The 27,169-nt window shown below is 40.3% G+C and overlaps 1 protein-coding gene across 2 annotated transcripts; it reads right to left on the bottom strand.

Moving 5' to 3' along the window:
• Window positions 1–279: 279 nt before the first annotated feature.
• Window positions 280–25,889, bottom strand: LOC140272443 (tripartite motif-containing protein 54-like). 2 transcript variants are annotated; one of them, XM_072367896.1, is made up of 11 exons: window positions 25,774–25,889; window positions 24,623–24,829; window positions 21,082–21,254; window positions 20,821–20,998; window positions 19,900–19,995; window positions 13,461–13,538; window positions 11,008–11,163; window positions 10,911–10,933; window positions 10,638–10,762; window positions 4,412–4,836; window positions 280–400 (listed from the first exon to the last, which is right to left on the bottom strand). In XM_072367896.1, exons 1-11 carry the CDS (start codon window positions 25,861–25,863, stop codon window positions 314–316), a joined length of 1,638 nt encoding a protein of 545 aa, XP_072223997.1. In that variant the 5' UTR covers window positions 25,864–25,889; the 3' UTR covers window positions 280–313. The 2 variants fall into 2 exon arrangements, with proteins under 2 accessions (XP_072223997.1, XP_072223998.1); XM_072367897.1 differs by lacking the exon at window positions 25,774–25,889 and adding an exon at window positions 25,248–25,353.
• Window positions 25,890–27,169: the final 1,280 nt, after the last annotated feature.

The raw sequence follows: 27,169 nt of genomic DNA, 5'->3' as shown, positions 1-27,169 counted from the left end.
GACTGTCTTGCTGGAATAAGCAAGGCCTTCCTTGAAAAAGATCAAATTTTGATGGCAGCATGCATGTTTGATTCATAGTGACTGCAGGAAAAGCTTTTTTACTATATTTCAGTTCATCTTAAATTAGCTTGGGCCTTCAAAAAGAACAAAAACAGGTATTTCTGTATGGGCTTAAAAAAAGATTTTACTGATAAACAACATTTGTGGAAAAAATCTTTTAAATCAGTTCGTAAAATAAAAGCTTTAAACGGTATTGCCAGGTGGAGCCAGTGGTACCTGATCTGTGTAGCACCAAGGATGTGTCCTTCTGGTGTTATGTGCAAAGAAAACAGCTGACGTAAGCCCAAATCCTCTGCAGGATGAGCAGGAAGGCCAGCAGGTAGAAGAGCAGCGTGACAGCCTGGAGATAGGGAAAGGGATGGTCGACAGACAGGTGAATGAAGGAAGATGCCTATACAAGGGAAATAATGGTAGAAGAAGTGGGGGGAAATAACTTGAGGGTTTAGGAAGAGGTGTAACGTGAAGCTAAATGGAGAGTGGGAAAAGTTGGGGTGCAGGTGGACAAGGAGGTCCATAAGGTTTTCTTCAGCATACATGTAGGCTGAAGTTGGATTTGGGGATCGGATGTAACCTGGACTTCACCTGTTCTGAATCATAAACCTTTGGCAGTGTTTCTTCAGGAGCAGACAGGGCTGTGCTGGCCCTCTGCCTAGTTTATACCAGCTGCATCCACTCCCTTCTTTATTTGGATCACGTCTTTATGCCTCTTCCCCTTCACACGATACACGAGAGAAGGCAGTTGAAGGGCTTTGCAGAAGAGTTGACATGTATTTGTAAATCAATTATTATAGATGTTTTCTAAAGCATACAATATGTTATCTAGAATCATTTCCATCCTCTGAAATTGTAAATCACTTCCTGTTAAAATGGAATGTTCCTCTCCACTGTCACCTGGGGACTGAATGTGGGTTTGACTTGATCTGTTGGCGTCCTTAACTAGCACCCCCCAACCTCCTTCTTTTTTTTTAAGAATTCTATCAATACAACTGTAAAGAACGAGGCTGATTCTGCTAAATCTGAATAAAATAAATTGAATGTAATTTGATTCTCTCTGTTTACTGTGAGATGACATCGGTTGTCAACTCTTTATTTATAAATGAACATAACAAAACGAACACTTGCTTTTTAAATCAAAGCTTTGTATATAAAACTGGTGGGTTCCAGCTCAGATAAAAACCTTGCCCCTATTGAAATGAGTAGCATTTTAAATTTATCTTCTCTTCTTTATAAATGTGAGTCTAGGTTTTAGTCTTATCTCTCATCCTTACACAAATAAATAAATAGTACTTAAGCATCAAGGGGAACTTTATCTTGGCAAAGAAATGTGTTTGGCACCAAACCGCATTGATTCTGCTTTGCGTGATGCTGGACAGGAGAGGGTTAAAAAGTAAAAGTGAACTCCTATACAAATATTTCAGTAGTATATGTAAAAGCAATTTCCTAGTTTTCTTTCCCCTGTATGGAGCTTTTCACCAGTTTATTTGAAAGGTTTCCACTAGTTCACATCAGACCTTTTCATATGTGTGTATGCAAGCTAATTCTGAATAATGTCTGGTGGCTCCCCACACAGTTAGCTCATTTTCTCACATCCAATAGCTTATGCACTAACTCAAATCAATACTTGGTGTCTGGATATATCTACTGTTAATCCCATCACGCTACTTGTTTCAAAATCTTATCGTGGGTCAAGACGAGGTTAAGCCAGACTTTTTTGGCTCCTAAACACTGACAACCTTGTGAGATACAAGGCCGTGATTATTAGTATGGACTCAAACTGTCATAATCTGAAATAAATACAAAAAGATATTTGCCAAAAAATGGTACTAAGATAAAGCAAAAAGGGAATAATATGAATTTCAAAATGTATTCATTTAACTTAATAGCCCTATTGATTTCCTTTTTATGTGTATTTTATGTGTATTTTGTGTTTTTTCTTTGCATTTTCACTCATTTTAATTTCCTAAACTTTACCAGAAATTAAGTTATTTATGTATTCATGATTGAACATTATATATTTTATTTGTAAATCAGTGAATTCATTTTTATTTCCCCTTCACCTTCTCCACCTGTTTATGACTCAAAGCCCATTGATCTCCTTTAAGCAGTGCAGTTCTCTGCCTGCATTTTTTACATTCCTGTATGCATTTCTGCTTGCTTATGCAAATGATGGGGGCTGTCTTTCAGGGTGTCTCATTGGAGGGCTGTTTCACAACAACCACATAAACCAACAGAAGAAAAGGGTTGCAGTATTCGAGGCTAGGGTAACTTGCACCCTGAACAATAGCCTAAGAGGTCTTGCAGCGTATCTTTTTGTTCCAACTCTATAAAGAACATCTTTACTTAAAGCAGACAGGGAGTTTACGTTTTTGCCACTTTTGGGTTTTGTGAAATAAGAAATCTGCACCCTGATGATCATTCAATAGGTCAGAAGCTGAGCCCATGACACACTCTAAAAGACAGCCCACTCATTTGCATAATGAAGCAGAAATAGCTTATATAGCACCCTTTTAACCTCGTCTAGGTTCCACAAAGCACTTTACATGTGTTTCTAATTCAGCCATTCATAGAGACACTCACACAGCGCTTCTTGATAGATCTAGTGTGGGCCATCTACATATAGTATGCACCAATTTTTCTCTCCAGTCACACACCAAAAAGAATATCTGTGGCAATGTGGGAAAACATGTCTTGCCCAAGTACACTTCGACACATGAGTACTGCCCTCTGGCTGTAAAGAATGTAAAAATGCAGACACTGAAATATACATAAATACACCATTAGTCAAGTTTAAGAAAAAGAATATAGTGAAGATGCAAAGACAAAATAAATTTAGGAATAAAAAGCAAATATATGAAAATGAAATGAATAATTTAGTCACTAAAGAGAGTTTTAAATGAATCGGTAAAGTAAAACGTAGAATATCGATAGTCGTGAAATCAAAGCAGGGATATACATTTATTTCACATGCTACATATTACTTATTGCATAAAACAGTATTTGCTTTATTTTAGTAGCATTTGTTATATATATCAGAGCATTCGTTTACTCATTTGTATACTTTTGGATTTCAGATTATGGTAGTTTCAGTCCTACAAATGTTAAAAGGTCCCACTAGAGTTTGCCTACAGATCCAATCGATCCGCAGAGAATGTAATTTCCACCTCACCTGAAGCAGAAGAACACCTACTCCAGAATCCTCTTCATTGACCTCAACTTAGCCTTTAATATAATCAGTCCACAGCAGCTGGTGGAAAAGATGAGGCTCTTAAAGGTGGACTGGAACACTTTTTAACACAGCTGAAGCACAAAGTAAGGGTGGACACCCGCATATCAAGACCCATCGCAGTGAACACAGACTCACCCCAAGGCTGTGTCCTGAGCCCCCTGCTCTTCAGCCTGCTCACCCCTGACTGCACTGCAAGACTCATCAACAACTACATTATCAAGTTTGCTGATGACACAACAGTGGTGGATTTTATTAGAGACAATGATGATTCAGCCTACGGGAGAGAGGTTGAGGTGCTTATGGTATGGTGCAGATCACACAACCTCTCCCTAAATGAACAAAATAAAGGACACGGTTATTGATTTGAGGAGGGCGAGTAGACACAATCATATGAAGCTGCACATCGCCGGGACTATTGTGGAGAGGGTCAGCAGAGTGAAGTTTCTGGGAGTTCACCTAGCTGATGTCCTGATCTCAGCCAGGAACAGAACAGCAATGGCTGAATTTCCTGTACAAGCTCAGAAAAGCAGAGCTTTTTCATCTCACCACCACCCTATTACTGAGGACCCTCACCACCCTTTGCATCACATCTTTTTCCACCTTCCGTCTGGGAGGAAATACAGGAGCATCAGCTGTAGAACTAACAGGATGCTGAACAGTTTCCTCCCACAGGCCATTCAAATGCTAAACAGCCTGCCCTGCTATCCACCTGTCAAGCTAAAACTTCAATTGAACTCTAAAAGCACCTTTTGACTGCTGAAAGTCTATGAATCAGTAAATGGAACATTTCAGTTGGTTTTAGAACTGATTTTAATCTGAATAAGTGTTTTTTAATGATATTTTAGAGTCTAATGAACCTTTTAAAATTTAATTTCTTATCTAATTTTTCACTTTACAAGCTCTGCTGGTTCACTGATGAGAAACAATATTGAGTTTCAATATTGAGTGTATGCAAATAACTAGTGAAATGACAAAAAAGTTTATCTTGGAATCTCATTATGTTATCATTTAGAAACTAAAATCAGTTTTACATTAAAAACTTTTGCTGATGGTCAACCTCCCTAAGAGGTCTTGTCAAGAACAGCAGAAAGGGGAAAGTGGTTTTGAGGAGCATTGATACTCTACCTGCTGTGTGCTCATTCCCTCTTGGTGCTCGCAGACATTTCCATCTTTTAAAGGATGGGGAGTGGCACATTCCTCCACCTCTTTTTGAGCCTCCACTCTCTCCCACCTACTCTCCATCTTAATCTGACCAGATCCATCTTCATTTGAGTCCAGCTCATCTGTCTCCAGCTGCATAAATTCCCCAACAGACTCTGCAGAGTCCCTCATTAGTGCTGGAGCTGGTGATACTGAGGTTCCTTCTTGTCCAGCAGGCTGAAGAGGTGCAAGTGGTGGAGATACAAGTGCTGACACTGGCTCTTCTACTGGTTCTGTGTCAAAAGCCCCCTGGTTCTGGACTAAAGTTTCCTGATATTGTCCTGGTTCCAGTTCTGTAAGCTCTTCTGGCTCAGGATCCTCTTCTTGTTCTTCAGAAAAATCTTCCACAGCTAACAAGAAATGGCAAAATCATATGATATTGAATGTAGAGAAAAGGGAACCAAGGGACAGCTGCATTTATATTTCTGTTGATATTTTATCAGTTGTACTGTGTGTTATGCATGTATGCCCTTTATGTAACCTCACAGCCTCCGAAGTATTAATCTATGCAATTAAACAGAAGTGACTATCAATCTATGCAATTAAAAAGAAAATGAGACGTAGAATGTCACGCTTTCCAGATGACCTTTAACAAATGGCCAACCAAAGGTCCATAAATTGAGGAAAGTTGACACAAGAGGGCAGTAATTATGAATTATGAAGACAGTAGAATGAGCACACCTGGAAGGACATAAACCCCAAGCACATGATTTTAAATAATGCAAAGAAAAGAAGGGAAAAATGCAGAAAGGATGGAGGAATCCACGGATAGATTCTGATATTAGACCATAATAGTGTATTGGTTTAGGAGGACAGAAAAAAATAGAAAGGGTGGTAATTAGGAAGGGCCACTTAACGAGTCAAAGATAAAGCCCAGAGACAATGGTCAGACAGCTCTGGAACTGTTTCACTGCATGTTCGGCCTGTATTTCAATGCTGGCTAAATAAATCCACCATGCTTGCACTTTGCTGTCTGTTTTTTTTTTTTTGTTTTTTACTCTTCTTGTCTCTTCTTGATTCTATTTTTACCACTGATGTAATAGAATTTTCAAGACTAGATGTTTGAACGTGTCTGCCAGTCTGAATGACGTGACCACGGGACAGGGGATGTAGTGACAACCCACTACATGAACGTGAGTTTTGTTTGACACCGAAGGTCTGAATTGTTCGTATCATATTTTTCATGCGGAGTTTTTCTTAAAAAGAAAAAAAAAGCGTAATTTGCAATGGGTGCCAATTAATGGATATTAGTGGATAGTACTGCCTGAAGGTGAGATGGATTCAATTTCAAAATCTGTTTTATTTAACAGCATTTTGCAAAATGAAACTACTATTTTATAAAAGAGTATGTAAGGGTACATTTGAACATCATCAACATAGAAGTGATAATAAGTATAATGTCTATTAAATATTCATGAAAAAAGTGTGAACAAAACAGCACCCATTATGAATCCTTGAGGTAGACAACAGCTCAAAAGGGTTGAATGAGAAGATTTCTTTCTGGAGAAAACCTGATCTGATGAGGAGAGACGGCATCCATCCCACTTTGGAAGGATCGGCTCTCATTTCTAGAAATATGGACGAATTTATTCGTCATCCAAAAACATGACAACCCAGGGTTGAGACCAGGATGCAGAGTTGTAGTCTTACACACTTCTCTGCGGCTTCCCACCTGATCACCTGATCAAAAAACACAAAAGGAGCAAATCCTCTTGTGCAAACAAAATTTAAAACAAAAACTTTATGTGAATGATTTGATCTGTGATCATCATATTGATATATTTTGTCTTACTGAAACCTGGCTGCAGCAGGAGGATCATGTTAGCATTAATGAATCAACTCCCTCTGACTATTTAAATGTTCACGTTCCTCGAACCACAGGCAGAGGAGGAGGAGCTATCTTCAGATCAGGGTTACTAATCAGTCCGAGACCCAAGATTAGTTTTAGCTCTTTTGAATCTCTGATTCTCAGTGTTTCCCAAAGTGGAAATCACAAAAACCTCTTGTGTTTGTTGTTGTGTATCGTCCACCTGGCCCTTATTCTGAGTTTCTGTCTGAATTCTCAGAGTTTTTATCACAGTTAGTGCTGAGTACAGATAAAGTCATTGTAGTGGGTGACTTTAATATTCATGTAGATGTTGAAAATGACGCCTAAATATTAACTTTAATTCTATATTAGACTCTATTGGATTTTCTCAAAGTGTTCACAGACCTACTCACTGCCTTAATCATACCCTTGACCTTGTGCTGACTTATGGCATTGAGAGTGAACAGTTAACAGTGTTCCCTCATAACTCTGTCTTGTCTGACCATTTTTTGATAACTTTTGAATTTACATTACTTGACTATACGGCTTCTGAGAAGAATTTTACATATAGAAGGTTTCTGTCAGAGAATGCTGTAACCAGATTTAAAGAGTTGATTTCATCATCCTTTTCTTCACTGCCATGTGCTGATATGACAGAGGACGGCTACCTAAATTTTACTCCAGTAGAACTTGACTCTCTTGTTGACAGCACTATAGTTTCAATGCGTACAACACTGGACAATGTTGCCCCTCTGAAAAGGAAGGTAATCAGTCAGAAGAGGTTGGCTCCTTGGTATAATTCACAGCTGCATGCATTAAAAGCAGACTGCAAGAAAGCTGGAGAGACAGTGGTGTTCCTCTAATTTAGAAGAGTCTCAATTAGTCTGGAAAGATAGTTTAATAACGTATAAGAAAGCACTTCGTAAAGCTAGAACTGCTTATTATTCATTATTGATAGAAGAGAATAAGAATAATCCCAGGTTTCTTTTCAGCACTGTTGCCAGGCTGACAAAGAGTCTGAGCTCTGTTGAGCCATGTATTCCTTTAACTCTCAACAGTGATGATTTCATGAGATTCTTTATCAATGAAATTGTTTCTATCAGAGAGAAGATTGATGGAAACCTTCCTACTATTATCACTGATGTATCATCAATTAGAGCAACTTTAGAAGTATCTTTAGAACCTGATTTGTATTTAGACAGCTTCTGCCCAGTTGATCTCTCTGAGCTAACAACAGCATTAGTCTCTTCTAAACCATCAACTTGTATGTTAGACCCAATCAGACTGTTCAAGGAGGTTTTCCCCTTAATTGACACTTCCATATTGGATTTGATCAATTGGTCTTTGTTGACAGGGTATGTACCTCAGACTTTTAAGGTTACTGTAATTAAATCTTTACTTAAAAAACCTACTCTTGATTCAGAAGTGTTGGCTAATTATCGACCTATATCCAATCTCCCTTTTTTGTCTAAAGTTCTTGAAAAAATAGTTGCAGTTCAACTTTGTGATCATTTACATAGAAATAATCTGTTTGAAGAGTTTCAGTCAGGATTCAGAGTGCATCATAGCACAGAAACAGCACTGGTGAAAGTTACCAATGATCTCCTCTTAGCCTCTGATAGCGGACTTGTTTCTGTGCTTGTCCTGTTGGATCTCAGTGCTACATTTGATACGATCGATCACAGCATTCTGTTACAGAGACTTGAACATGTTATTGGGATTAAAGGAACTGCATTAGGCTGGTTTAAGTCATATTTATCTGATAGATTGGAGTTTGTTCTTGTAAATGAAGAATCTTCCTCACACATTGGAGTAAGTCATGGAGTTCCACAGGGTTCTGTGCTTGGACCAATTCTTTTTACTTTGTCCATGCTTCCATTAGGTAACATTATCAGACAGCATGGCATAAATTTCCATTGTTATGCTGATGATACTCAGCTGTACTTGTCTATGAAACCAGATGAAACCAATAGGTTGGTCAGACTACAAGCCTGTCTTAATGACATAAAGACTTGGATGACTCAGAACTGTCTGCTTTTAAATTCAGACAAAACTGAAGTTGTTCTCTTTGGACCTGAGTGCTTCAGGGAGAAATTGTCTAGTTATATAGTTACTCTAGATGGTATTTCCTTGGCTTCTAGTTCTACAGTGAGGAACCTTGGAGTTATTTTTGACCAGAATTTATCATTTGACGCACATATAAAACTGGTTTCTAGGACTGCCTTCTTTCACCTTCGTAACATTGCTAAAATCAGGAACATCCTGTCTCAGGGTGATGCAAAGAAACTAGTTCATGCATTTGTTACTTCAAGATTGTACTACTGTAATTCTTTATTATTGGGCTGTCCCACATATTCTCTGAAAAGCCTCCAGCTGATCCAAAATGCTGCAGCCAGAGTTCTGATGAGAACTAACAGGAGAGATCATGTTTCTCCAGTTTTAGCTTCTCTTCATTGGCTCCCTGTTAAATTCAGAATAGAATTTAAGATTCTTCTCCTCACATATAAAGCTCTTAATGACCTAGCTCCATCATATCTTAAAGATCTCATTGTAAGATATTTTCCTAACAGAGCACTTTGCTCCCAAACTGCAGGTTTACTTGTTGTTCCCAGAGTTTCTAAAAGTAGAATGGGAGGCAGAGCCTTCAGTTATCAGGCCCCTCTCTTGTGGAATAAGCTGCCAGTAAATGTCCGGGAAGCAGACACACTTTACACTTTTAAGATTAGGCTTAAAACTTTCCTTTTTGATAAAGCTTATAGTTAGGGATGGCTCAGGTAATCCTGAAACATCCCATAGTTAAGCTGCTATAGGCTTAGACTGATGGGGGACCTTATCTGTCACACCTTTCCTCACTTTGCTCTCTTTTTCCCCCTGTTTAATTTCTCAAATGATTTTATGTACATGTGATATTATTGTGGTTATTAACTTGTGTTTCCCTGTTCCAACAGGTATCCTTTGAATGGTGTTATGGTGTTTTTCCCCCCTCTTTTCCCTCTTTTCTGTCTTCTCAAACCCCAGCTGGTCGAGGCGGATGGCCACCCTTCCTGAGTCTGGTTCTGCCAGAGGTTTCTTCCTGTTAAAAGGGAGTCGTTCCTTTCCACAGACGCCACAGGCATGCTCAGGGCGGGAGATTGGACTGAAGACAAGTTTTGGTGCAACCTGTTGGTTTCCTTAGCTAGGATATTATTTTTGAATTGGCTCCATATGAATTAATTGGATTATGATTACAATGAATTGAATTCCAATTGGCTTGAATTGGACTATATTACTTATGTGCCTTGAGATGACAATTGTTGTAATCTGGCGCTATATAAATGAAACTGAATTGAATTGAATTGAATTATCATCAACGCCAATAGAAAAGGACCAGTCAGCCAGGAAAAAAAAACCAGAAATCAGTCTACTAAGATATTAAAATATTTTAGAATACTGTCTTCAACTGTTTCTCCAAAACCCTAGATAACAAAGGCAAGGTAGAGGCTAGTCTTGTGTTAAAAGAATCTCTAGGATCCAGATTATTCTCTGTGAGAGGATCTGCTGTAAGTCTAAAACATCCTGATTACATCTAACCTGTTCTGTTCTGAACCAGCTATAATTGTTTAATTACATACACAAACTTCCACAAAGACACATTTGAATAAATTAAAGGGAATGACATCAGAAATACACCTAGTAAGTTTCCATCTATCAACAATCTTAGTTAAGAACAAAAGGGAGATTAATCCAGCAAAACTGTGGATGGAGGTGGAAAAGAGTCCCAGTTATATGATGCTAGATTTGATCTGTTTTTTGTAACCCTAATATTCTTACAGCACCTCCTGGGTATAACAGTTTTCTTTAGCCTATGCATGGTATAACATGGTGTTCAGTCTTGACATTTCCACATGTGGTCTGAAGATTTAAACCACCAACAGCTCCTGAGCTACAGCAGTAACCCAAATGATTGATAATGATTAATTCCACTTTTAGTTTCATAGTATTCTATGCATTTGGGATAATCTGATTCACTGGCTCTTTAACTGGTGCAGAGACCAGCTATTTTTGGATTGGATTCATACTGGACAGATTGGGTTACTAAGTTTGTATTCCATCCAGACTCTTGTTTCTGGCAGGCAGCTTTACAATCCGAACTTTACGAACACATTAAGATTTTACCCACACCGTATGTTACCTGTTTTGGTTCTTAACATTTTCAGTAAAGCTCTGCATATATAATGCAAAAACTTTGAAAAGATTTTTTTCACGATGGGAAATTGCATTTCTCTTGACAGGTTAATTCCTGCCCATGAAAAGTGGTCACACCTTTTGAAAAAGGTACATTTCTACAAGCTTGCGCTTACTTACCCTTGATGAAGTCTATGCTCTTCAGAGCTCTCTCTTGTTTGCTAAAATTAAATTGGTAGTGACTTAGATTCTCATAACCTGGCTTCAGTGTCTCACATGGACAGGAGGTGGTCGCTGCTATCACACTGAAGAAGTGACAGAAAGTAATTTAAGTTAGAAAATGGATAAATGCAACGCAAACATTAACAAGGAAAGGTAATCTGAATAACACACATTTTTTACTTTGAGAGAAAGACACACTGTAATTATAGAATGTGATTCTACAAAACTCACTTTGTGATTAGCTGTTTTGAATTCTGAGGATGAATGAGAAACAGAGATTAGATTAAATCTAATTTATTTAGGTTATATCTGGGCGGGTGCAGCCCACCTGAACAAAGGCAACTTTATCTGGGTCCTCCATACTGCTCAGTACTCTCTCCATCAGTTTGATGTTGGCCTCTATGCTGTCTCCATAGCAGCGCAACAGCACCTGGGCATGAGCCATCTTCTCTTCCTGCTCAGAGTTGATTTGCTGTGTCATCACCTTTATGATGACAACAACATTAATGACAAGAGGAATAAAAACAAGAATGCTCAGACAAGTGGCAGACAAGACAAACACGATTTATCTACAGACATGATTCAAGTCTTTCTAGCTGAATAGAAGGACAAAATCTTTTCTGAAAACTACAACAACCCAGAGTAGGGATGTAAGCAGGGGGATGCAATCTTCTGTATTTGTCAAAATTCTGTTGCATCTTGCAAATGAAGAGGGATTGACACAAAGGCTTGTATTAGTATGTCACAATGGTTATGCATTAAAAACAACAGACTAATGTGTGTACTGTCGTGGAGATTTCTGTTAACAAAGCACAGTGAGTTCCTATCAATGTTTCCAAAATTTGATTTGTACTTCATGAAGGAAAGTATCAGCGTGTACTGTAGCTCTGAAGCAGTCTCAAATTTCATGACTTACTTATACATTCAAAGATAGGGTGTTACACAAAAGTGGACAACCTGCATGAGACAGATAAGTTTTTCAGTCGCTAACTTAACCTCTAAAGCCACCTCGGTTCCATGGAACCTCTCCTATAGATAAACAAGTATTTATCATATGGAAAAACAGAATAACACACCCGTTCTCTGAACTAGAAAAACAACACCCAGTACATGCTAAAGGAGAATTAATAATTTTCCATCACAGTATGTGTTAGATGCAGATAAAATAAAGGCTAGAGCCTTAAAGTACTCTCAGATCTGTAACTTCCGTCTTGATATTGGCTGCCAAACATTCCCTCTCCTATTGATACTAAGATGAGCGAGAGACATAGAACTGACGCCACGCCAGGTCAGATGTCACCCGGATTAACAAGGTCTGCGTCAGGTGTTGGGAGACAAGGGACATACTGATGGCAGGTGTGCTACTGGAACAAGACACTGGAATAGAGTGGAGAATCTCACATTGTTGGAATGCTACTATTCCAGAAATCATAGAGATAGGGGATATGTGTAAAGAATGTGGGACCAACAGATACTTCAAAACCCAAAATCTAAACTATCTAAGAAACAACTTCTGACCCAGTGTTCTAATGTTCGGAAATGCAATCTGCTATCACAACTAGAGATCGATGAGGTACAGTAAAGATGCTATATCAAGAGGGAGCTAGGACAGCAGGTCCGGGGGGATACATCATTATCACCACCATCTGAGAATGGGTACCAAGCCCCATTAGAAAGCCTAAGAGACAAAGTACTTTCTGAAAGTCTGCTAAAAGATGTGAATGCAGCACTAGATACTATACCTACTGGGACCACCAAAGAGACCAATAAGCTGATGTGCACCACAGCTGCAGTGATCCTACAGATGCTTGGCTACAAGATGAACAACACAAGGAGCAGTAAGGGGCAGTACCTCCCCCATGGAAACAAAGGTTGGAGGCCAAGATCACAACATTGAGAGAGGTTAGCCAGCTGCCAGAGCTTTAGAAAGATGCACTGAAAAGGGACATCCCCAAGACATACAACAAACTCTCCACCTGGAGACTGCCAAACAACAACTCACAGCTCTGGCAACCCGCCTGAGAAGGTACATTAAAGAAGTTGAAGCTAGGAGAGTAAATAGGATGTTCCACTGAAGCATCTAAAGTGTACACTGAGTGGCAGTGTAATGAGAAGAGAATAGGCCCACCCAGATACTCCAGAACATCAATGGGACTTTAAGAGCCTTCATGAAGAACTCGATGGGACTGTGGAAGACAACCCTGGAGGCCAATGCCACGCTAATTGCACAAGTGAACATAAAGTGCAATATCTACCAAGGTGATTTCCCTCTCTTTCCCCACTGCTGTTCTGCATAGTTTCTGCATTTAAACCTCTACATTTACAAGTAGTGTTGCAGCTGATTATACTACTATAATATAGTGAGGAATTCATGGGCTACTTTTCATTTGCTAGACAAAGTTTTGATATGTGTAGTCATACCATAAAGTGCATATTAGCACACAAAATTCTGCTGACTATAATATGAGGTTGGTCGTAAATACCACATAATGTATGTTATGTGCTCTTGAAGAAAAATGACAAAGTTGTCATGCAAAATATAAGTACAGCGTATGCATAGATATAAATGCTATCACTGTGTGTATAATACAAAATACTACATGTGTTTTTCTAATGGTTACCTTCACTGCTGTACAATTCGTAGGAATATAGCCTTACTGCTGTAACTTCTACAATTGGTGTGCAATCTATGTATGCTCAATGACCACTGTACTCATCAAAGCTCTAAAAAACACTTAACAGTGAATGAGTTATTGATCCGATAAAGGAACAAACTCTGACCTTGTGTCTGTCCTCCAGGATGGAAACCATACGGTTGAACTTCTCACGCACACTCTGTTTCTGAGTATTACAGTTTTCCTGTTAAGGGTAAAAGAAAGATAGGTGCACAAAGATAAGTTCTATATGATAGGGAAGGGATATAATACAGGAAGTAATATGGTTTGTTTGACACCCATAGGTGAACCATCAGTACTAAAAATAAATTAATCAAAATCATTTGATGTAATATTGTCATACAAATCGATTATGTTTGATTCTAAATTAACCAAATGTTTATTAAAGTTTCTAAAAGTTTTTCTTAAAAAACACAACAAAAGAAAACAAAAAGGTTCATTGAAAGATGCCAGTTTTTCATGCTGTCAGAATTATTCCACTTATGTGTTGCCAGCAAGACACTGAAATGCATTCAACTCTGTGATTTGTGGCCTCTCTTTAGAATAAGAGATAGCGAGGCCATAGTAAACTAATAAAGGATATATTTGAAATGACAGCTAAACTGACAATCAAATTTTCCTCCATTGAGAGGTGGCTACGGAATCACAAAATGAAAAATATAAACTACTTGTATGCTTTTGAGTGTATATTTTAACTGGAGAAATACGCTGAAGAACTCAGCCCATCGTTAACTGATATTCTGATTGTTGCATCCATTATTTTGTAGCCTATGTTAAAGTTAATTAGGGAATTAATTGTGTGATAATCTGGAAATCTCTGACCTGCCACTTATTAGTCAAAACGTAAAACATCACAAATGTTTCAAAAGCATTAACATCAGCACCTCTCTGACAGCCTGGTGGGAATTTCTTAAAATAACAAAGTCTTCAATTGTCCCATGTAAGCTTACACCCATCTGGAACAATCCTGACATACTGCAAAACAAAAAAATGCTAAACTTTACTCTGTGGAAGATCAAAGGAATCAAACATCTGGAACATATAATCCAAAATGGAAATTTTATTTCATTTGATGAGCTCATATCACAACACGAGATAGGCAGCAATAAATTCCTAGAATATCAACAACTTAAGTCTATAATAACAAAGAAATATATCCCCCACCAACCAGACTTACAACTCCCGACTAGGGTAGCAGAATTTCTAAGCATCTGCACCCCAAAACTACTATCAAAAATATATAAATTATTGTCTAAAATAGATGACACAATGTCTCTACCGTCCTCAAAATGGGAGGCAGATTTATCCATCAGTTCTAGTCATAGCTTCTGGCCACAAATATGTTTGAACACCTTTAGAATGACTCAGAATTCTAATTTACAGCTCATACAATACAAAATCCTTCATAGAACACACTATACAGGACAAAGGATGTTCAGGATGGGTCTAACACACTCAAACATCTGCTCACATTGCACAGATAACACACCTGATGATTATGCACACGCTTTGTGGTTCTGTGCGCCTGTCCAGAAGTTCTGGCTTGAAGTCTGTGCGGACCTATCAACATGGCTAAAGTGTAGCATCCCTGCATGCCCCACACTGTGCATACTGGGTGACTTAGACAACATCAACATGGAAATTAACTCAGCACACATGGTTCTCACAGTGTTATGTATCGCAAAGAAAACTATTCTCATGAACTGGAAAGCGAAGAACAATCTGTGTATTAACCAGTTTAGAAATTTTCTTTTAGATTATATTAGCATGGAAACAATGTCTGCCTCCTCAAAACATCAATTGGCTGAATTTCATTCTCTCTGGTCCCCTCTGATTAGCTTTATCACTTAGTGGTGGTGGTGGGTTGCTGTCCCGTCGCTCTGGGCGGTTGGGTGTGTGCTGGGGGGGGCTGTGTGGCTTCGGGCGTCTGGTGGTCTCTCGGGTCGTGGGGACCGGGTTGGTCATTGCTGGGGGGGACTGTGTGTCAGGCTTGGAGGGCAGTTTTGGGGGCTTGCGGGTGGGACTGTCTTGCGGTGTGGGGCGGGGTCCCTTAGAGGCCTTGGGGTGGTGGCTGCTGGCTCTATGCCGGGTGGCTGGGCCGCTCCGGCATGGGTGGTGGTGCTGGGCCTGGGCCCTGGTGGCTGGGCGCTGCCTTGCGCCCGGGGGGGGGGCCCTGCCTGTGCCTGGGGGGGCTGGGTTGTCCTGGACGCGCCACAGTATGGGTGGGTTGGTGCAGGTCCTGGTGCCGGGCTTGTTGCTCTGGGACCTCCAAGGTGTCCGCAGATGGTTGTTTTTTTTTTCAGGGTGTTGGGGCGTGCGGTGGGGGGGGGCGGTGCTTTTCCCCTGTTGGGGGGGTGGGTGGGGGGGCCTGGGTGATGGTCTGGGTGATGGTGGGTCTCAGGCCCGGGCTGCTGCGACTGGTGTGACCGGGTGGTTTGTTTGTTTGTCTGTTTGTTTTTTGTTGTTGTTTGTTTGTTGTTTGTAGAGGTCCTCCGGGGTGGGGTGGGGTGGGGTGGGGTGGGGCGGGATGGGTACCTTCTGGGGGTACAGTAGCTCCCGCAATATGGTCGCTGCAGGCCCCGAGCCTGGTGGACATCAGCCCCTCCTGCCCTGTGTTGGCTCCCAGGTAGCGGGGATGCCTATTGCAGCCAGTCCCTGGCTGCCTTCTCCGGGGGAGAGTAGCTCCCCCCGGTGTATATCCCCATACCCCTCTCCCTTCTGGCTCCTGTACACAGCACACACTCACACATGAAGGGTTTTGGGGCCGTGTGTGTTCGGTGGGGTGTAGTGGATGGGGCCACGTAGGTGGTCCCCTTTGGTTGCACTCTGCAGTTCCCCGCCCCTGTTTTAATTACACCTTAGACATTACTACTTATCAAACACACACTCACACACACACATTAGGTCTTGGGGGGTGGTTACACTGAGTGGCATCTGGTGGGCGGGGCTCTTTGGGTATGTAGGCTGCCCAGAGGGCCGCGCTCCCAGTCCTACAAGTTTGGCTGCCCCTCAATTTTATCGCTCACTATTAGAAAATATTGAAGAGCCAGAAGGGTGAGGGGAGGGGTCTTCTTCCCACACCCCTGCTTCCTGGTTGCTGCTCGAGGCGGGAGGGGCCAAGAGGATTAATTAATTGTTCTGCTGGTTCGGGGTCTGTGGTGGCTGGGGGGCTGCTGGCCCCCTGGTGTGCCCGCTGCACTACACCCCAGCGGAGTTGAGGGAGGGAGGACGTGTGGATGTATGGGACGTGAAAGTGTGTGTGGTAATGATTGGGCCTGGATCTGGGACTTGCTGTCGCCTGGCCTGGCCTGGCCTGCCTGTGCTTCTCCCGATGGGGGGGCGGCATTGCCTCTCTCCGCTGCTCGCGACTTCACCCACCTGTGGGCACGTCTTGGCTCCCAGGGCACTTGGCCAGGGGTGCTGGGGCAGGCGCTGACCCACTGCGTGGCTGTCTGGGGCACTTGGCCCTCCTGGGTATTGGGTGGGGCCTCTGCCGGGGGGTTTGGGGGCGCTCGGGCTCCCGGGCCCGGGTCCAGTGCACGGCCCATGTCTGGGCGGCTGGGACCTGGCGGGGTCGGTGGGCTGTTGCCCCTGGCTCTCTGAGGGCCTCTGCCCTATGCTTATGGGGGCTCTATCCGGGGGCTTCCTCTGCCGTCTTCTGGGTGGATGCGTGGTTGTCCCTGCGGTGGGCTTCCTGGGTTCTGTGCTCCGTGGGGGCTGCTGGTGGCCTGGGTCTTGTGGCCCTCTCTGCCTGCTTCTGATTGCTGGGGGGGGGCTGTGTATTGTGGCCCTGTACACTTATACACTCATAACTAACCACGGTTACCATGTAGATCCTGTGCCATGGGTGTTGCATGTTCTCACACACACATTTATTAGCCCAGTAGCATGCTCGCTAAGCAGTTTATGTGTTATCCTGTGGTTTCAGGTCATCTCTCCACAGCTGTGTTGTATGCGATTACCGCTTCTTGTGCTTGTTTTTGTTTGTTTGTGTGTTTGTTTTTTCTCTGCTTGTCTGCTTTCAGGTGCTCCTGGTGGCGCTAAGGCTGGATTCCCCTCAGAGGCCATGGATTGTTGTCTGTTTTGTTTTTTACAGGTGTAGCAGCTGGTTGTCTGGTTTTTGTTTCTATTTTTGTTCTGTTTCCTCTTCTTTCCTCTTCTTCTTTCCTTGTCCCCCGGTCCGGTTCAGTTCTATTACATGTTATATATTGTAAACAAAAATAAATAAATGGGCATCAAGGGGAGCTTTACATTTATAAAACTTCCCTTGGCAAAGCAAATCTGTTTGGCATCAAAGGTATTCAGACTACATTTCTGCTGCCATAATGCTGAACAGGACAAGGGGGAAAAAAAGAAAAAAAAGAGAAAAAAAAAAAAAAAAAAAAAAAAAAAAAAAAAAAAAAAAAGTTAATTAGGGAAAACTTAAATTACCAAGTTCATAGTGCAGTTTACTTTAAACCTATATGAAATTAGGTCAAATGAAAAAAATGATAATTTTGATAATCCCAAAGGGAGAATTACAATGTTGAAGTACTTTTTTTCTTTTGGAACAAAATAAGATTATTATTCATTATAAGCCGTTGTTGTGTATGGCTATTTCTGCTGGTAGGAATGACTATTCTGTGTACTGAAGAAGCCGCTGGCTGTTAAATCCCTTTATGTAGATGGTTGGCATTATTGTTCATGATGTTATTATCAACTTGTGCCTCGTTCTTCTTTTTGTAATCAGCTCCCAGTGCTCCAGAGCAGTCCCCAGCACAGACCAAGCTTTCTTTATCTTTTTGTTAAGTTTCTTTAGGTCACAAGCTCTAATGCTGTTGTCCCAACAGATGGCTGTAAAGTAGATTGGACTCCCCACCACAATCTACTTTATAGAAGATAAGCAACATCTTGGTGCATACATTGAAGGACTGAAGCTTCCTTCAGAATTACAGTCTGTGCTGTTTCTTCTTTTAGACAGCCAGTATGGAACTAATGTTTAGCTTATTCCTGTTCACCTTAAATGCACAATCATCTCATTTGTTTGGTTTGTGTTCAAGATAAGGTAATTGTTGCCACATCATGGAACAAAGTGGTCAAGCAGTTCCCTATAGTCAACCTCTTGTCCATCACTAAAATACCTAACGACAGAGGTCATCTGAGCACTCCTGGATATGACAGGGCTCTGATTTGAAAAGGAAGTCTGAGGTGAAGAATGTGAAGAGAAATGGTAAGAGAACAGTCCGGTGTGGTGCTCTTATGCTGCTGCCCCTGTTGTCAGACTGCGATCTGTTTGTGGGGTGGGAAATGATCCAGGCAGTTGTGGAAGCATGCATCGCTACTCTCTGGAGTTTCTTGCATAGCAGTACACACTGAAATGGTTTCAAAGAACTAGAGTAATGGAAGAACATGAGCCTCACCGTGCTGCCTGTTTGCTGTTTCAGTTCAGATGCACTTTATGTCGGTGTCTCCCAGACTTCTCTCAGTCGCTTTCAACTTGTGCAAAATGCTGCTGCCCGTCTTTTAACCAACACTAACAGACGTATGCATATCACTCCTATTCTTAACTCCCTTCATTGGCTTCCTGTCCTTTATAGAATTGATTTTAAATCTTTAATGCTTGTTTTTAAAGCTCTTAACGGCCTCACCCCATCATTAACTGTCCGTAATCCTGGTAGGGCTCTGAGGTAAGCAAATCAACTTTTGCTGGAAGTGCCCAGGTCAAAATACAAGCACTGGGGTGACCGAGCCTTTTCCATTGCTGCCCCCAGGCTCTGGAATAAGCTCCCCCCCGAGATGCGTCTTATTTCTGACCTGGGCCTCTTTAAATCTAGGCTAAAACCCTACTTATTTCAGATGGCTTTTAATACCCAGCAGTATGAAGACACTTTTATCTTATCCTGTTTAATTTTGTTGTATTTTATTGCTTTTACTGTTCTTTTATTGTTTTTTTACTTATTGTTTTCTTTATTTATTATCTGCTGTAAAGCACTTTGGTACAAATGGATTGTTGTAAAGGGCTGTATAAATAAACTACATTCACATTTACAATTTGATAATGATAATAATATTTTACTTACTAATAGATTACACATATTTTAATCTGTATTAACACTTAATAGAACCATAAAAAAACATTCATACCAACAGACTGATGCAAGAGAGAAAGGGAACATTCTATTTGCTGTATTAAAATTAAAATGTAAACTTTTGCAATAAATAATGTGTGCTGTTGTAAATTCTAATGGACGTTTCACACACAGATTTTAGCCCTTAATCTTGCAGGAGATAATCCGTCAAAGCACAAAACACAGACAAAGTGTCAGGATGAAGGAGGATGTTTCACAACCTGGCAACCCAAGATTAATTCTTATTCATGTCTTTTGACAAATTAAGCATTTATAATAAAAAAAGTCTTAACCTCTGACGAAGCTGCTCATGACTACTTTAGATTAAGAAGAAAATCCCAAAGTGGACATGCAGTAAAAGAACATTGTGATTTTAGAGTTTTTATAAGGTGTTAATAAATTAATGTTGCATATTTTCCAATTTTAACACACACATACCTCTATGTTTCTACAAGTTTTCTCCAGCTCATTGATGAGAGCCTGGACTTTCTCACTGAATACTACCAGAGAAGTAACTCCTTCACTCAGCTCATCCTGAAAAACAAAAGAAAATATAGTTCAGTTTTTACTGATTAAAATGTTGCCCTTAATAAAGCCTGGATAAGTTGTGTCCGGAAAGCATTCACTAACTAATTATTTCAAGTACTTCCCTGTGATTCTGGGGTCATAGAGGGAAGAAGTGCAGTTTAAGCGTAATGAAGTTAAAGAATAATCAATTTATGCGTAGAAAGAAATTCAAAGTTTGGACACTTAAAAAACCACATACATTAGGTACCATGAACTAATCATGATAGAATGAGGTTTACTGAAGAAATGTATCTATAAATAGAAAATGTACTCTGATTTGATTAAAACACATTATGAGATTGCAGTAAAATACATGAATGAATAACATCAGTGAAATAAATAGAGAAAAAATTCAAGGAAAAAATTATTTACAGAGAATAAATATATCAAGAAATGAATAAACAACTGATTACATCAATAAAGGGATGTAAATAGGGATATTAACACAAATGTAATACAGATGGAAATTAAACAAAAACTATCATTTTATTTAAAATATTTTACATTCATTATTACACTTTTCGTTTCTTATTGAAATAGCATTGACTTCTATATTAATTCATTCATGAAGTCATTTGAATATATCCTTTTTATTTATGATTATAGCAGTTCCTGTCCTACAAACTGATCACATTCTAATCATGATTTCCAGGCTGTGGTTGCAATAAAAGTCAGAACAGAGATAAAACAGAGATTAAAGGCACTGGAAGAAAAGAGACACAGTTATGATCCTTTACCGATTTCTCATTTCACCCATCACACACACACAAACACACTTAAAGTGTGTCATACCTTCTGTTGCTGGTAAATGTCTGTCAGGGGAGCCACCTGACAAGACTGATGAGCCCCAAACACTTTGCAAAGAGAACACGTAGGACGCTGACAGGTGAGACAGTAGATGTTCACCTTTTCACCCTCGTGGTCAGAACATGTTGGGATCTGATCAGGGGTTGGAGGAGGAGGGAGGGGGCTGGAAAGAAGGACATTCAAAGTCTGTATTAGCCTCATCACCTTTAACTTGGGATTTTAATTCATCTTGTTGTCTCTCTCCACCTTGTTATATTGTTCATTTCCTGTTTGTAGATATCAATGATGTTCTCTACCAGCAGGTTCCTCTGAAGGCCATAGACACCATGGCGATCCAGCACCACCTCATGTCTGCAGGACGGGCACCGGAAACGGCCGCTGTTCACCGTCATGGTAGTCCGAGCCTGAAAGAGCGATGGCTGAACACAAGAAATGATCATTTCTTCATCCAGGAAAAATGTTTTAAATTAAAATATTACTCTCCATCATTGAGACCAAACATGTTTATAGGATTTAACAGGTCTACTGGGCTCCAGACCAAAGTCCATGAGGGGCCATTGAGGGCCACTGAGTCAGAGGCTATGTTTAAAGTGACTTAATATCTATTGTTAGAAAGTCATAGAACTCAGTTAGCATGCACAATTCCAAAGAGAAACAAGATGATCCCACAAAGAGCTTATCATTGACATGCAGCAACAGACAGAAAATGTTCTGAAATGAATGACCTCAAAATTACCTCAAAGACACACAAAAGGCATACAAATAACAAAAAAGAAATGCTCCTTGTATTAGCAAATTACTTCTAAGAAACACATATCTCCAGAGAGAAAATGTTCTATAAACATGCAAAATGACCTAAAAGAAATGGAAAATCATCCAAAAGAGTCAACACCTCAATAAGAAGACCCAAAATGATCCCAGAGAGAGAAAGAATGACATGTGTTCTTGGTCTTTGGTCTTTTTACCTGGTTTGCTCACGGTTCCTTTTCCTTATAATCTGTCCATGTCTAACAAAACTAAACATTTCCTCTTTGTCAGTGTGGTCGACATGTAATCATAGGAATGAAATCAGACTTTCAGCACCAGACTTTTGTTTTGATGTTGGAAAACAACTCAGATGCCTGGAGAAATGATTAGATAGGCACAGCAAGAGAAAGCCAGAAAAGTCAGCGGGAAGTCAGGGAAAACAGGGAGGACAGGTGGACAAATGAGAAAAAGGACAGATGAGCAGGGAGGCTGATGCAGGGTTACAGGGGTAAAGCTGCCTGAAATAGTGTCCTTTAATAAGCCACAGCTGCTGCTGAGCCGGACTGAGAGATCACAGACACTCTGACAGTGGCAGGTGGAGAGTTAGCCACTGAGGTCTGAAATGGTGAGATGGGTCTAACCAGAATTCATTTTTCTGTGCAAGGCAAAATTTGCCAAAAGATGAGTAGTTTATGAGTAATAAAGCATACATTAGTTTTTCCTGTCAGAGTACATGAGTGTTCTTTATTACTCACTTCTAGGTGAATAAGTTTTACATGAAAACAGCATGAGAAAAAAGATCAGGTACACCAAAACAATACATTTGAATGATTATCTTATCTTTTATTCAAATTTAATCTAAATTTTGAGTCCATTTGCCTCATCAAACTCTTTGTTTGATATTCAGGTTTAGGAAAGAAGTAAGATGGAAACAAAATGAACAACTCTATAATGTTTGTCGTATTTTCACATCCTGAAGTATTACAGTGCGAAGACTGAGAGGTTTTAATGGGGATCAGCATGTCTAAAGAGCGCAGGAGAGAAGAACTGCATGATTTTAGTCCACATTTAGGTGTGAACGTGCCGACCTCTCAGTGTCAGAGGTTGACACAATCACATGATCAGACCAGCAGAGTTGAAGAATTTTGTATTCTGTTACATGTGAACAGCTTTATATCAGTTTAATTAATGCTCACATGGTATTTCACATGGTAGTTCTGGTTAACAGATTGGATTCAGAAGCATTGCAGGGACATGAGGAGTGCACACCAACTAAAACTGCACAGGACATACTTTCAGGAAGAAAAGTATTGTGCTATGTTCTCACATTATCAGCAGCATGTCATATTCAGACAAACTGCCTTACTGATACAAATACCATACCTTTTTGTAACAAATTGATTGACTTATTTGCAGCCCATGCAGTTCAATTGTGGGGGGACTAAACTTGTGGGGGCTAGTTCTTAAGACACATACACATCCATAATGACATATTACCATCGTAAAAAAAAAAAATTCAACAATATTTTCTGGTGATGAATGGTGCCATTTGACATGGAGAACATTATACATGGTCTCAAGTGCCCAGGCAGTGCTCAACAGGAAGACTCAATTATACACAAGTTAGTTGTATATGAAATGGATTCATCATACAGAATGAATTCTATTGTAACGTTCATTCTACTGATTAGATAAAGCACAAGTTTGCAAAATAGCTGTGGTAAAACTAATTCCAGGTCTGGTATTAATCTACAGTACAAGGCATTATTAAACAATTGGATGACAATAATAATAAATTAATAGTTAAGATGTATGTAAAAATGTATTTTTGATTAATTTCTTACAGCACACTGATGCACAGCAAATTTCTTATTCTTTCTTATACTTTACATGTTAGAATGTTTGGTCCATGACAGTGCCTTAGACATTGTAAGATTTTTCTGCTGTGTGAATGTAAACCCTGAATCTGCAAATGACTTTAACTTTAAAGGGGAACTCCAGTATTTTTAAACCTAGACCTTGTTTCTGGCATAAAATACGTTCATCTACTCACCGAGAAGATGAGGCATTATCTAAATAAGGCATTATCTGTCTTTATTTCAGCAATACTTTAAGAAGAATGAATGAATGAACGTGTACTATAGCTCTGTTAGCTCATAGCTGCTGTGTTGTTGTTATTGGCGGCTATCGGGGGGCTTATAGAGGGCTTTCTACACACTCGTCTACTGGGATCACGTCATCGCCGCCCGCCGCTGCAGCACAGTTTATTTACTCCTTTCTCTGTGACAGTCGGCTAACTTCACACGGAGTTTGCTACTGATAGTTTTGTGCAACATGGCAGGATATTTATCAGATTTTGACGATGTGGACGACAACTTTGAGTACGATGGACGTTCTTACTGGAGTGAGAACCTTTACAGTGGGTCAAGAGCATTATCGAGCACACACCACCCACATGTATGAGCACATACAGACTTTTTGTTTGCGTGCATACACTCATCTATGTACACATATTCCTGTATACAAAATGTGTTTGAACACAGCTTTCAAAGTGCACTTTTTATTTTAAACAACTGAGCTGCATTGCTTGCAAAAACTGCTCACACATGCTTGGAACAAAGCGCTAACAGATGCAGATTTGTGCGTTAGTGTGCACGTGTTCGCGCAGTGGATTATCAGTGTCTAAATTGGGACAAGTGGATGTTTAAGTGGTATGCTTAGGTCAGTGAAATCAAAATCATCTGCCATGACACATATTTACTTCCATTGTTCTGGCTCTGTATGTGCTCCTGTTTCTGTTACATCATTGGGGGCTTTTCTGGCAATAATCACTGACCTTGTTGGGACCAATAAATCTTATAGGGATGAAAGAACAGCCCCAGTGAGACAAAACATCACTGCCATTTTATGGTTTTTATTAGGGTTAGGGTAAGGGCATGAAATGAGGTCAGGGACTGGGTTAGGCTGTGCACAATCAATGCAATGTTCTCAGAAGGATAGCTGTAAAGGCTTGTGTGCACATACATTTTAAAAAACAGACCTGGTAAAGCTCATTTGCACACTTTCTGCACAGGTTGTGCTGGCAAGGCAGGATGACCACTGGCTTGTTGAAGATCTCCAGGCAGATTGGACACATTAGCTGTTTCTCCAGTGTTGCAAGTGCTTCCTCACGTTCCGCTCCCTGGCCAACCTGCAGATGGCTCAGGTCAGCTGACACAGACATGGCTGCTCCACCAAACTTCTCCCCCTCGGAATGAAAGCAGAAAACACTTTGATTATCGCATTCTGAAAATTGCTTCACTTTCCAAAACCCGACTTCATGTCATTCATGTGAGGATGATTTGAACTAACATGCCAATTGGGGTAGATTAATAGGTAACAAATTGGACACAATTCTGTTGGCAACTGTTCTCATTGTGGGAATAAACGCTATATACTGTACATATTAAATCCCATTTGTTTAATGTAAAGTACATTGTGAATATTTATCATTGCATGGTGCGGGCTGTTGTACTGTGTATATGTTACATTAGGTTACATTGGGCTAACCTTTACAAACCATGAGTATGACATAAAGCAACTGAAAAAAGTATAAAACAAAAAGAAGATAAAACCTTTTTGAGAGTAAAAACATACATAAAGAGGACAAATATGAGTTTACTTACCATCCTCTGCATCTGCTGGTGGTGAGCAGAGTTCAGTGTGTCAGAGTCTGTTAACCCTCTGCGTCTGAGCTTTTTCTTGGTCTCTAAAGTTACCTGTTTTGTTTTTCAGTAATTTATCATGTAGCAAATCTATACTCCAACATCGAAGTTAGAAGTCGCAGGTAGTGGAGGGAGAACTTTATCTCTGGAGGATTTTACTGACATTAAAACGTAGCTGGTGTAAGTTAGTTTTTGCTAAGAAATAACTGACTCACTTTTGCACACAGGTTCATTCTTAGCTGTGTAAACCAAGGTACGACCATAGAGTATACATCCAATATTTCAAGAGGTCACACCATGAGCAGCAATGGAGTTACACATTCAACAGGGGCCGTTTCTGAACTGTCCCCTTTAGTTCCACGAAAACTTCCCCCTATCGGTTGTGACAGCAGAGTCTACCTTGTTTTGTAACTTTCTCCGGTTCTTCCCCACTTGTCTGTGGTCCTCCTCCTCCTCACACACTCTCAAATGCTTATCAAGTACTCACTTCTAGTGCTTTTCTTCGCTCTGTTTGTTTGTTCACAGCGTCTTCGCCATCTGCAGCAATGTGTGTCTCTACATGAGAAAGAGTATGCATAGTAGGAGGACTGATCTGAGTCGGTGTGTGTGTGCTGGGGGGCATCAGGTTTCAGCGCAGTGCCTCTGAAATGATCCTGACACCATATTGGGGGGTTGGTATGTTGGACAGATTAGGACCCTGCCAGGCCGTGCTCTTTCTACTGTTACAACCTCAAAGTCCACTTAAAGGTGTTATATGTGACATCTGATTATATTCCAATAAAGATAGATGTAATGGTTCATTTGAAGTTTATACAAATCCAATTTCCAGAAAAAGTGGAAGATTTTCCAAAATGTAATTTATTCATTTGTTTGAGCCTCTATTCAACAGGCATCCGTACATAGGACATTCTTCTCATTATCTTTCCTGACTCACTCAATTACAGTAAAGAACACAAACATGTATTCATAAAAACAATATTTAAATGACATGCTAGAAACACAGTAAAAAAGCTGTGAGACAGACCCGAAAGGTTTAAAGAATATGAAAGAATACGGCTCTGGAAAATGAAAACTCCATCACACTCAGTCGTCACATTTATCTGACACTACTGCGTTAGTCAGACCAAAACCTGACGAGATTGAACTTCTCAAAACTGGGCACATGCACTTCTATACTATCCAACTAAACTCTGATGGACTTTCGCGCTCTGCATATACTCCACAATTCCATTCTTTTGCAACTTTTTGTACAAACAGAGCATAAGTGTATATTAACTAAATAGAATTAACAGCAATTAACAGGCTGCTTTCATTCACATATGTTTCTGTTTCCCTTAAAAAGCGCCTTGTAGGTCTTGTGTCAAGAGTCAACTCGTGTTCACTTGAAGCATTTTTAAACAGTTGGGATTTTAGAACTGCAAACATGCCAACCATTCACGTAACTTCAGGACTTTTGTGGAATGAATATGGCTAAACATGATGTATGAAACTCTTCAACCGAGACAGAAATGACAGAATGTCTTGACCATTTTGTCAGTAATGGTAAATGGACTGTATTTGTACAGCACTTTTACTCTACATGCCACATTAATCTATACACACATACAGCCTGTCTTAATCTATATTTGTAGATAGGCTACACAGTGCTGTCTTGTAGACATTCACACACATCCGTGCTGTGGAGTTGAACCACCCACCTTCCAATTGGCAGGCGACTTCCTCCTGAGCTACAGCCACTCCCTAGTTAAGAACTTAGCGCTTTCAACAAATTAAGTGCATAGTATTAAAAAAGGAATAAAGGCAGAGGACAGAAACTTGTCTGTTGGAAGCCCTCAACAAGCACTGCATGAGAATCCATCATCCAACCACGATCAATAGAACCA

This window comes from Leuresthes tenuis, unplaced genomic scaffold (assembly GCF_036924035.1).
Source record: "Leuresthes tenuis unplaced genomic scaffold, fLeuTen1.0.hap1 SCAF_16, whole genome shotgun sequence".
In the NCBI taxonomy this organism is placed as follows: Eukaryota; Metazoa; Chordata; class Actinopteri; order Atheriniformes; family Atherinopsidae; genus Leuresthes; species Leuresthes tenuis.
This window is presented reverse-complemented; position numbering and strand designations above follow the sequence as displayed.